The following is a 13209-nucleotide window of genomic DNA, read 5'->3' as shown; positions in this document are numbered from 1 at the left end:
GTTGCAAACAGTGGTCTTGATAAAATGTCCAAACTTAGCAAAGGGCAAACAACAAATGAATAGAGAAATCATATATTCAACTCAATCATAACAATATAACTAGTATATAATGGATCTTACAAGGGGCTGCTAGTGCCAGTCAAACACGGACCAGCAAGTCAAATAAATACAAATTGGGTTTTAAGAAAAATAAACAATAATTAATAAAAGCTTTACATCCTCCAACAAAATGAGAAATAGCTAAGCATTGCTCATCATCAATGTATACCCACCACCAATCTGTTCAACTTCTTCTGATAACCCAAATTCGTTTTTCTTTTTTTTTTCTCCTTTCCTATCATAAATACAAATGGGGAGTCTTTGATCTTAAAAATAATCATGTCCCATTTGTTCTTCTAATATAAATATTTTACGGTCCTCTATACTTGCGGAAGCAGAGACAACCCTGAGACTGATCATGAGGGATCATACCTCCACCTTTAGTTGTGTCAATGGCCTCGATCATTGAGACTACCTCATCCATCTCTGGCCGTTTGTCTGGGTTAGCATCCCAACATCGCTTCATTACATTTGCTAGAGCACTTGGACAACATCTTGGTATGTCTGGTCTCAAATTCTGTCAATGAAAAGAGGCATATTATCGCCCAACAAAGGAATTCTTATCTCCAAGTAAAAAACAAATTTTTAAAAAGCACCAGAAAAGATGTGCCAATGGTTGAAAAACTTGAAATTGGAGAGTGGCTTACCTGGCGAACCACAGCTGAAGTCACTTCCGAGAAGCTGAGGTCAGGATATGGCATGTCACAGCAGTATATCTCCCATAGACAGATGCCAAAACTGTACACATCACATTTCCGATTATATGGGTTTCCATTGAGAACCTGTAATCAACCAGTCTACAAGTTATGAAATATCCAATAAGCATTAGTTTTTCCTTCCCGGTGAGCTGCTTATGTATTTATTAATTTTGAGAAATTCGTCCTGGTAAGGTACTCAGCAGAAACATTAGCAAAATCACCCTCTTCACATCAAAAACCAGGGTTTAAAAGGGCAATAAATGCGATTTTCATATTATATGAGTCTGGTGCCAAACGAGTGGTAAATGCCCATGACAACACAAGTTTCAAAGCAAACTCCCAAAGATACTAAAACAGTTTCTCGCATGCATGCTTGTGAAGTCCTAGACAGAATCTCTAAGCAAATACATTAGGTAGGCAAAGTACCTCAGGAGCCATGTAACCAAGTGTGCCAGTCTCCCCAGTCATGTCATTAGGATTTGAAGCTTCAACACGAGCAACACCAAAATCAGCAATCTTGACAGTACGTGTCTTGTCAAGCAGCATGTTCTCTGTCTTTACATCTCGGTGAACAATCTTTTGTGAGTGCAGGTAACTTAACCTGCAATACGAACAAATACCATCTAATTCTTAGCGGGACAAACACAAGTCCTTCATTCTTTATCTAACAATCTAGAATGCTCTGAAGAAAGAAAAAGGAAACTACAAGTTGCGGAAACTGATACCCTCTAGCAAGATCTAGTGCCAACTGGACCACGACCTTAAAAGCCAACTTCCTTCTCCTATTCTTTATAAGGTATGATTTTAGAGCACCCCCAGGAAGATATTCCACGACGACACAACAGATATTACTTGGCATGCCAATTTGACCATTTTCAGTCTGAATTTGTAGTTCTGAAGAACCCATTGTCGCCCCTATAAACTGATGGACCAGAAGTTTTCAGTGAGAATGATAGAAGCAAAACTACCCAAAAGTGAAGGCATACATACATTCATTATGGATCATTTTTTCTGCAAGTCTATATATTCATTATGACTCCCAAAAAAAAATACATGCATACATGCATACATACATACAAAAGATGTTCACGTAAGCATTTAATGTTTTGTATGGCCTTTCAAATGAGCAAAGAGAATGATTCTATGTGTGCTGTCCAGAGAAAAGAAAAGGTAACAAATAATTGTATTAGAAGTTTGGGTTTGACTTTATATCAACATACCTAAAATTACTTGGCCAGTTCTGAAAATAAAAAATACAAAATCTCTTGCCTCTACCTTAATACAGTAGTGAAGGATACAGCTGAATATCAAAAATTAGGGGGGGGGGAAATCCCTTGGTCTTCGGTATAAGTACAACATTAAGTTTTGATACTACGTGGGGGATATTGATACGAGCTCAGATCAAATGTACCTCAAAAAAAAAAATATATATATATATATAGACCTAATATGGATGAGGATGGACCCGGGAGATAAACCCCCTAGTTGAGTTAGGATATCAATTTTAATGATGCACAGTATCATTTAATCAGACAATTAACTTTTGGCTTCACCACAGTAGTTAGAAAACACCAACTAAATCCAATTGGCCCTTACACATATCTAAGGCAATGAGAATAATTTGCAGAGGTAGAAACTAGAAAGTTACCTTAGTAACATTAGGATGGTCTAGTTTATGCCAGACAGCAACTTCTTGGGTAAAAGCTGCCCTTAGAGAAGCAATTTCAGCGTCCGTCCTGTGACCCTCTTCACCCCAGTCGAGTAATTTCACTGAAGTCAAGAAAATGGCCAAAGAAAGAGAGGGAAGAAATGACATAAGTGAATTGTAACAATTGCAACCACTTTGTATTATCAAAAGTTCAATAAAGAAAAGGAAGACAAAAACACAGACCCTAAGAGGACGGTTCAAAGAGAAACGGCTTAGTAAGCAACAAAATGCTTTGCCGAACTAAATTAGGTAGGCCGCTAGTATACTTCCATATCCATAAAATTATATTATTTTGTCACGCTGCACAAATGCAGAAATAGGACAGACTGACGTAGCCCTATCAGGAAGGTACGCTTAACGGATCCTTTTAAGGGACTTCCCGCGAAGCAAGACATTTAAATTTCAGAGGACGACGGTGGTGGTGATAGTAATCACAATGATATATCAATAAACAACGATCTTAGTTAAGCAAATACAATACTTTTCTTATTTAGTTGTTCAATAGATTTCAACTAACAGGTGGGATCACATGAAAGTTGAGTAATGCAACAACATTATCCAAGTTGTTGCTCTCACCAGAACACTCAACTTATACCCGTGAAAGAGTCACGGATTCCATAAGAGTACAATTACAGTGGACAAACAAGAATCCTTCATTAGAGTCCATTGGATATGAGTTTGGAATTTTGCCACACATATAAGTATGCATAAAGTAATTGACCTGCTAGATCAACCGTAGAAGCGCCTTAAAACAATAAAGATGAATTGACATTATCGTTCACCTAATCCACCATTGAACCTTACTTTTACACATCAACTACATTTTACAATGCCAAAACCAAGTGGAAATGAACTAAGATCTCTAATTATCCGTGAAATGAAGTAAAATCAAAGTCCAAATGAAATGGGTATTGCTCAAGGCATGAAATTGAAGTAATTAAATCGAGAAAAGATGGGAACTTGGAGAAGAAAGGTGGGGAGTAAAAGCCACAAATTTGAGAAATTTGACAACTTGGAATGACCCAACTGAAGAAAGCAGGTAAAAATCAAAGGAGGGTGAAGGGTGACACATACCGGCGACATCTTGGCCGTCGTAGATGCCACGGTGGACGGTGCCGAACGTGCCACGTGCAATGACGGTCTTGATGATAAGCTTGGAAGGGTCGATCTCCCACTCCTGCCTGTGGCGCTTGGGGATGGAGAGAGTCATGCCGGAAGTGGAGGTGGCGGCGGCGGAGGTGGTGCTGAGGTTGAGACTGTTGAGGTTGTTGTTGTTGTTGGTGGTGGTGGTGGTGGTGGAATTGGTGTCTTGGTCTCCTCTCATCTTGGTCTTCTCCAAAGTCAACACCCTGTTGAGATGTCTCTCCAGCTGCTCATCCAAGCTCTTGAGATCAATCTGATCGGCCCTAACAAACCCATCACTGCCCTCCTTCATTTTTCCGAACTCGAATTCCGATTCAGAAGGGTCTGATCGGAGACAGCAGAGAGCCTGAGACTGGTGGTTGTTGGTGTTCGGCCTTGTTCAATCTGACGTCGCTTTGTGTTTGTGTTTTGGTGTTTGGGGCTTATGGGGGAGCTGGCTTCTTCTTCTTCTTCTTCTTCTTCCTCTTACTGCTGCTCTAGCTATCTATTCATGTTCCATGTGACATGTGAGCACATGGTGTTGCCTTCGCACAACGTGTTCTTATGACCCACTTTGGTCTCCTCTACTCTCCCCAAGTCTCTACCCCCCTCCCGCTCTCTCTCTCTCTCTCTCTCTCTCTCGTCCTTCTTTCCTCTCTTTTTATCTGCACCTTTCCCTTATTTTCTTGGCTTAAAAAGAAATATTCCATGCTATATACAACATATTACTGTTCCTTCTCAGACACCCCTTTTTAGACATAATCTTTATTTGATTAGAGATTAATCGATGGTCATTATTTTTCTTTTATGGTAAGATAATTAACTAAATCAACATTGGTCCCAATTCAAAGAGAATTAAATTCATGATCCTGAATCTGCTGTGAGATTCGTAATTAAATTCAAATAGATGTTATCAGTCAATTAGCAAATTAGACGATTCGATTATAATTCTAAACTTATAAAAGCAACAATAAAGTTTTACTTTAATCATAAATAGAGATCCGTATTACGGATTTGATTTATGGATCATGCTACCATTTACTTTAGCTAGATTGTGTAAATCTTTGATTGTGTCGAGAGAAACCACACTTTAGCATAGGTTTGCTTACTTGTAGAAATTGGCTGATCAACTCTTTTTCTTTTTTTTTTTGCATTTGACTTTACACGATTAACACAAGATGATTCATCATGAGACCTCAAACCCCGAAAAAAAAAATATCAATAAATGATAATGATTTTGGTAATCCACTTTACCATTTGTTTAATTAAAATGAAATGTAATTAATAAAGTAAAGTGTCAAAATTACTTTCTAATGGTTTTAATTTCGAACATAATACTTTTTAAACAATAAGCAAATTATTATTTTTTGGGGTCAGAGCATGAAGCAAATTACATAAAAATATTTGATTTCTTATAAACATTTATAATCTACTCAAAATACTTTCAGTCTCTATTTCGCAATTAATGGGTCACTATGTATCCCATGAAAAAGAGAGTCAGTTTTGATGTTGCCTTCAAACTTGCCACACCATTAACCCTCTAGATTTTGTCTTCTTAATTTCCTACTAGCTAAATAGACTTTATGCTCGTTTTAAAAAAAAAAAAAAAAAACTTTATGCTAGCTAAGTAGATTAGGGATTAGTTGGGGGCTAGAAATAACCAATGTAGCTTGTGCGATGTGATTAGTTTACTCTAAAGAGTTCTCTAGCTAAAAGGGCCAATGTTCGACGTTTGAGGTTGATTACTGTCGATACATCAATACAAACACATTACACACCCAAAAGAATTAGACAAATAAAAACAAAACGTACTCTAATCTAATCTCTAAATGATGGATTAGATTAGTCAACAAAACCCATTAATTTTATTAAGTGTTGAGATTGAATTGTCCAATTATATCTGCGCCATTTACTTCTTGTTTGACACAAACTTCTCCACTTAGAAGTCAGAAATGCTCACAAGGCAAAAAAACAAAAACGTATACAAGTTGAAGTGTGTTTGCTAGCTTTTGAACCCAACGAACGACCAATATTGGACCACTAAATCAAATCAATACTAATTAACATGAATTTAATAGAAAAATACTTGCGTGCGTTAGGCGTACCAGACACTTGGTATGCCTGACCAATCACACTTTAATTTTTTTTTACCTTATTTTGAAATTACCCCTGCTTTTTAAAAATGCAATACTCCTCTGTTGGGCACTGATTAGATAGCCGCACCGCCATGTGGTGCGGCTGCCCCACACAAGACTTTCTCGAAGTTAATATATATCATGTTCAACGTTGTGTTAGGCTAAGTAGCATGGATATAGGGGTCATCATTTGGCCCTTTGGCCCTAAACCCGACAGGCTCATAGGGCCAAAGCCCGACCCGGCCTGACCCTTTCCATAATAGGGTAAGGTATGGGCCATGAAAATGAAGCCCATCCCGGCCCGTTTGAGCCAATTAGGGCCAAGCCTGGCCAGACCCGACCCTTTAAGCCTGCCCGAATAAGCCCTAATAGTTTTTTATTTTTTCTATTTTTTAATTACGTTTCTCTTTTTGCTATAATATGCAATTTATCTCTTTCTTTGTAATTGATTTCATAAGTTCTGTTTTCTTTAATTTCAATTTTCTTTGTTACACAACAATTAATATTGGGAGATTTATATAGATAGTTAATTGAATATAACCCCCTTAACTAATATTAATAAATGTTATAAGTTAATTCCTATATATATATATATATATATATATACAGATCCTATCTAGAGCAAGGTTAGGGTTTATGGTCACTTTTCGGTCACATATCCATATCTCGACCGTTCAATTTTTAGGTACTAATGTATAGATCATCTATGTAAAATTTCAGCTAAATTGATGATCTTTAAGGTATCTAACTCACTTAAACCAATGAACGAACTGAATATGTCCAGTTTGAAGCGTACTAGCTTTATGATAGTTATCAATACCTTAACGACCATCAATTTGGCTGAAATTTTGCAGAGGTGATCTATACATTAGTACCTAAAAACTGAACGGTCAAGATGTGAATATGCGACCGAAAAGTGATCCTAAACTCTAACCTCGCTCTGAAATTTCGAAGCGAGGCATCGCTCTGGATAGGATCTATAATTCTGTATATATATATATATATATATATATATATATATATATATATATATATAGGGTGGTGCTATTCACACACCTTTTCTAATTTTCTTTTACTTTAATTCAATTTATTTTATAAATTACCCTAATTACCCTCCCTTGTAAATATGTTTCTTTTTCTTTTTCTTTTTTCTTTTTTTTTATTTGACAATTCAATCATGAATCGAACATCATTATAAAATAAATCAATTTTTTTACCTATAAATGAAGAAAAAATAATACGTTTATTAAGTAGAATGATCTGTATTATTAGACAAAGAATACGCTTCCCAGGTCTTCACCCAACTGAATCCAAATTGTAAAGTTTGTCCTCATACTTTGCAAAGTACGAAACTCAATGCTTGTTTGTTTATGACTCTTAATCCAGGCGCATCATCCTCAAATAATATATATATATATATATATATATATATATATATATGGAATCAACGTTTTATCCACTTCAGCCACAAGCTTCCACACTGCAGTTGATAACGTACACAAAAATTGGAGATGCTCTACATAATATTGAATGCAATGAGTTGAATCTTCGTGTGGGGACAAAATTATGTCCTACTAACATAATATAGTAGAACAAATCATGTTTATAATCATAAGGCTATCATTATTAGGCTGTTGTAAAGTTCCATAGTTGCTCATTGGATTCAAATACACCAAATAATTTCAGTTAGGATCTTACCAGGAATAATGGATTCAAAGGGGCTCGAATGATCACTGAACTTTTTTTTTTTCCATGTCTCCATTACAAATCAAATGTAAAATTTTCTCAAAAGATGGGTCTAAAGTTTCTTGTTCTACCATGATTAAACTTCAAAGCATCATATTAGAGAGATAGAATAACTATACTAGAGAAGTTTTTGATGAAAAAGAAAAGAGGGAATCGAAAAGAGTTTTGAAATCCTCTGTGTCTGCGGGAAATTAAAGGTTTAGGATTTGAGGATGATTGACTTGCCAAATAGAAAAAAGAAAAAAGAAAAAGAAACATATTTACAAGGGAGGGTAGTTAAGATAATTTATAAAATAAATTGAATTAAAGTAATAGAACATTAAAATGGGTGTGTGAATAGAGAAAAAAGTGTGTGAATAGCACCACCCTATATATATATATATATATATATATATATATATATATATATATATATGTTTAAGGATATCTCTATTTGTGTTTAGTCCAAACTCTAAGTTACTTGACCTAGTGGTAATAGGGTTACATTAGAAGGATCTAGATTCCTATTCAATGTATGATTACTTTCCTTGTATGATTTGGATTTTATGCATTGTAATCCTCTATATAAAGAGGCCCCTATTATCAATGAGAATATACAGCAAATTCCTCTCAATTACGATTTCCCTAAAACACGTTATCAGCACGAGCCCTAATCCTAGCTTTAGAAACCAAAACCCCAGAAATTTATCAAGCTCCACTGGATTAGCCTTGCCTGCGCTACTACTGCCCTTGCGTCACAACTCAACTCTAACTCTACCAAGTTAGCCTCGCTGCCCCTGTAGCTCCCTCAAGCCCTGCTTGCCTTCTACCTTCGCGCGGGCTCGCTTGTCCTCACGGCATCCCCGCGACATCTCGGCAGTGACCCCGCGACATCTTCGCAGTGGTCTCTCGGCATTCCCGCAACACCGCGACACTTCCGCGAGATATCAGAATAATACCCTCCCGCAAACGCCGCCTGCCCTAGAGACTCCGCATCCTCACGACCCCGCATTCTCGCGGCTTTGCATTCTCGCAACACCGCAACCCCGAGACAAGCCCGCGACACAGCAACCCCGCGACCGCGCTACCACGCAACCATCCCTCTAGTCTGTTCACCTAGGACTAAAGCTCGCTCTACAATCCTAAGAGGTAAACTTTTCTAAAAGTTCCCGTTTTTCAAGTTTTCATTCTTTTCTTCTTTTCTCGGGGACTTCCAACATCCCTTCTTCTACCCCCCTTTCTTCTTCATAGGGGAGACCAAAAGCCGAACTGTGGGGGTTCGTGCTCACTCCAAGCTTAGAGCTTGTAGAGTCCTCCAAACTTAGAGTTTGTTGAGAAGAAAACGACAATCACATACATCGTTGTTTCGATCTAATCCAAAACCCCTATTGGAATCGGATTTTTTTGGAAGCGACTACGCTCAGAAATTTAATAATTTTTCTTGGTAGCCTTTTTAGCTCCGAAACTAACCCTAATCTTGTGTTGTTTTTCAGGATGAGTAACCTGAACAAGTTGAACTTTGTTCCACTGGAGACAACTGGCGCTGGATACCATAGGTGGGTCCGAGATGTGCGCCAACATCTTAAGGCTGATGGACTTCTGGAAGCCATCCAAGAGCCTAGTCAGAACGTGCTATCCATTGAGCAAGCTACTGCTGTTGAAGCAAAACAAGCTAAAGCCATCATTCTCATGACAAGGCACGTGAATGACGCGCTCCAAAGTGAATACCTCAATGAGGAGGACCCAAGAAAGCTATGGGTTGAACTTGAGCAGCGATTTGGCAACGTTTGTGACTCCCTACTTCCTGATTTAAACGTGCGATGGCATAGCCTCCGCTTCTGTGATTTCAAGTATATGCTTGATTATAACTCGGAAGCTCTTCGTATCAAGTCTCTGATGGAGTTTTGTGGCCAAGCCATAACTGATACGATGTTGATCGGGAAGAATCTCTCTACCTTCCCCGCCTATGCCCTGATGATTTCAAAGAATTATCGGATTGATGTGAAAGCAGGACGTATCACAAGGTTTCATGAGCTTATTGGCGCCATGAACGTAGCTGAAAAGCACGACAACATACTTGTGAAGAACTATAATTCTAGACCCGTGGGAACTAAGTCTATTCCGGAGTCTAACTATAGCCGCGACCCCAAGGGAGGACACAAGGAGCGAAACCCTAAGAGTAGGGATAATTCTGGATGTTCTGGTCCATATTCTCGCCCTAAAGAGGAAGGAAATCGCCAAGAGATGCGTGCACGAAACCGTGGAGGTCAACGTGTAAAGAGAGAGAGAGGCAGAGCCTCCGGCTATGGTGGTGATGCCACCAAGAGTAATAGTCATCCAAATCATGCACCAAAAGCATCTCGATCAAGGGAGCCTGACCATATAGATGTTTGTCTTCGATGTGGATCAAGTGGACATTGGGCAAAGAAGTGTACTGCATCCCAGAATGTTGCAAACGCATACAAGATGTATCGCGAAGCAAGGGAGGCAAATTACATGGAACAAGAAGATCAAGATGGCGATCTCGATCTAAGGGTGGAAGACTACATGGATCAAGACCCAGAAACTAGCGATTTTGATTAAGTCTTTTTATTTTCCAAGAGATGTAGGCAATTGTCGTATTACTTTTGTAGTATATGCCAATGATATTAGTCTTTCTTCAAAGTAGGCGTACTCAATGTAAATGTGATGTTTAGAAAGGTTTTGAGATAAGTGGTACTTAAGCGAGGTTTGCTCCACCGATATCTCTCTACTCACCTGATCACTTTACATTGGAATTACCGAAAACAGTTAGACGACTACCATTGTTTTGCATTAACTAGTTTATTGGATTAGATTTTCTTTGGTCAAAGAAACGATGATGTAATTCCGTTTGGCTTATTAATCAAAGTTGAGTTTTTTTGTTTATGACTCCTTTTTTAATTATGAGCTTTTCTTTTATGAATGGATGAACTTCAATGTCTTGCGGATAGTGCTACTACGCATACCGTTCTACGACATAGGCAATTATTCTTGGAGATGTTGCCTACATATTCATCTGTGACTACGATGGCTGGGCCATCAAGTTTAGTTCAAGGACATGAAATGGCCCAATTCCTTTTGCCCAATGGCACCTTGATTAAAGTCACTGAAGCTCTCTACGCTCCTAAAGGAAATCGAACCTTATTAAGCTTTAAAGATATAAGAGCCAACAGATTCCATGCGGAAAAGCATAATGAGAACGGAAAAGAATTCCTTTACATTACCTCTAATAAATGCGGACGAAAGCGCATCTTAGAGAAGCTTATGTGTCAATCTAGTGGACTCGATGTCACTACAATTCGACCAATTGAATCCAATAATGTAATAAGAGAAGATCTCATGGATTCAGACACATATTGGCTTTGCATGACCGACTAGGACATCTTGGTCGTGATATGATGCTCCGTATACTTAAGACTTCACACGGGCATCCTTTCTTCAGAGTGAGAAGAAGCAAGAATCAAAAATTGATTCCAGGACTTAGCAAGACCACAAAAATTGCAGCTTCTGGCGCTACTTCTGTCTTGGGCCGCCGAAAGGCTGCCCATGTCCCTAGTGATGACGCCATAAATGGCGCCAACCATGAGCATGAAGCCATGGTTGCTCCTCCTAGTGGCCATAACGCCACGCAAACCAATTTCCATGGCTCTAACGCCATAATGGGAGATGTACTCACACACTTTGCTTCTAATAGCGCTACAGACGCTCAGACCCAACCAAAACCCTCATTGGTTGCTTCTAAGGCTCCTCGCTCATTTTGCAAATCCTGTTCCTTCGGGAAATTAGGACCGAGACCGTCCTATGCAAAGGATCCTAAAATACTCAATCCGTTCTTACAGAGAATCCAAGGGGATATCTGTGGACCAATTCAACCGTCATGCAGACCTTTTAAATACTTTATGATATTGGTTGATGCGTCGATACGCTGGTCACATGTCGTGCTGTTGTCCACTCGAAATGCTGCTTATGCTAAACTCCTTGCCCGGATTATCCGTCTACGGGCCCACTACCCTGACCATCCAATTAAGTCAATTCGACTTGATAATGCTGGGGAGTTTACATCGAAAACGTTTGATGACTATTGCATGTCACTGGGGATTGATGTAGAACATCCAGTTTCCCATGTTCATACCCAAAATGGTCTCGCAGAAGCAGCTATCAAACGACTACAGGTGATAGCACGGACATTGGTTATGCACACCAATCTCCCTGTTTCTGCTTGGGGATATGCAATATAGCATGCAGCAACGCTAATTCGTCTACGACCCACTGCAACCCAATCTTACTCTGCATTACAGCTAGTGACTGGGTACGAGCTTGATATCTCGCATTTACGCATTTTTGGGTGTTCCATCTATGTGCCTATTACGCCGCCACAGCGTGCTAAGATGGGTCCACAACGACGAATGGGCATCTATGTTGGCTATGAATCTCCAACTATTGTCCGCTATCTTGAACCCTTGACAGGCAATCTCTTTACCGCTAGATTTGCGGATTGTCACTTTTATGAGACAGTCTTCCCATCGTTAGGGGAAAATAAGAACACAAATGTTCAATAGAAACGACAGGAATTGTCATGGTCTGTCCCCAGTATGTCTCATCTCGGACCCCGTACTGCACAGTCTGAACTTGAAGTGCGAAGAATAATCGAGCTCCAAAAAGTAGCAGACACTCTGCCTGATGCGTTTGCGTTTTTTGATGTTGCCAAAGTGACGAGATCACACATACCTGCTGCAAGCTTGCCTGCAAGGATCGATGTCCCAAATACTGGACATCACGCCACTCCTGTGACATCAGGCGATAGCGCCATTGCCCAGCACGACAATGATGTGGCATCTATGGCCGCAGATCCCGCAAGGAAGCACGGTAGACCAATTGGTTTGAAGGATACTCGCCCTAGAAAGAGAGCGAATAAGGCACAAACAAATCCTTTGATCATTGATACTCAAAATCCGTCCCATGAGAATGTTCCGGATTATGGTTATGTCCAAGAGACATCATTGGGGGACGCCTCAATGTCAGAACCTATCCCTGAGAACATAGAGATCTCTATAAATTACACTAGTGTACATGGGACGTGGGAAAGAAACTTCATCATCATTGATGATGTATTCGCATATTCAGTGGCGCGTGAGATTATTGAGACCGATGACATCGAACCACGCTTCGTTGATGAATGTCAACGTAGAGCTGATTGGCCAAAATGGAAAGATACGATCCAGGCAGAACTTGATTCTCTAGCGAAAAGAAAGGTATTTGGCAAAGTTGTACCAATACCGCCTAACACCAAACCAGTTGGTCACAAATGGGTATTCGTTAGAAAGTGTAATGAGAGAAACGAGATTGTAAGATACAAAGCTCGCCTTGTGGGGCAAGGCTTCTCACAACGCCCTGGAATTGACTACGAGGAGACTTATTCTCCAGTAATGGACGTCATTACATTCCGCTACCTTGTCAGTTTGGTAGTTTCCGAAAAACTGAACATGCAGCTTATGGATGTGGTTACCGTGTATCTATATGGGGGACTATATACAGAGATATACATGAAGATTCCAGATGGAATTCAATTACCCAAATCAAGTGGCTCTAAACCACGGAGCGCGTTTGCGATTAGATTGAAATGCTCACTATATGGATTGAAACAATCCGGACGGATATGGTATAACCGTCTAAGTGACTACTTGATTGGGAAGAGATATGT

The 13209-nt window shown here is 39.4% G+C and overlaps 1 protein-coding gene across 1 annotated transcript; it reads right to left on the bottom strand.

Moving 5' to 3' along the window:
- Positions 1-56: 56 nt before the first annotated feature.
- On the bottom strand, positions 57-4281 carry LOC112177219 (serine/threonine-protein kinase STY13). The gene is made up of 6 exons (XM_024315485.2): positions 3580-4281; positions 2446-2567; positions 1523-1719; positions 1224-1398; positions 747-881; positions 57-616 (listed from the first exon to the last, which is right to left on the bottom strand). The coding sequence occupies exons 1-6, from the start codon at positions 3938-3940 to the stop codon at positions 410-412; spliced, it is 1197 nt and encodes a 398-aa protein (XP_024171253.1). The 5' UTR covers positions 3941-4281; the 3' UTR covers positions 57-409.
- Positions 4282-13209: the final 8928 nt, after the last annotated feature.

Source organism: Rosa chinensis, chromosome 7, assembly GCF_002994745.2.
Source record: "Rosa chinensis cultivar Old Blush chromosome 7, RchiOBHm-V2, whole genome shotgun sequence".
Taxonomy (NCBI): Eukaryota; Viridiplantae; Streptophyta; class Magnoliopsida; order Rosales; family Rosaceae; genus Rosa; species Rosa chinensis.
The sequence above is the reverse complement of the archived record's forward strand: the minus strand, read 5'-3'. Positions and strand labels throughout refer to the sequence as shown.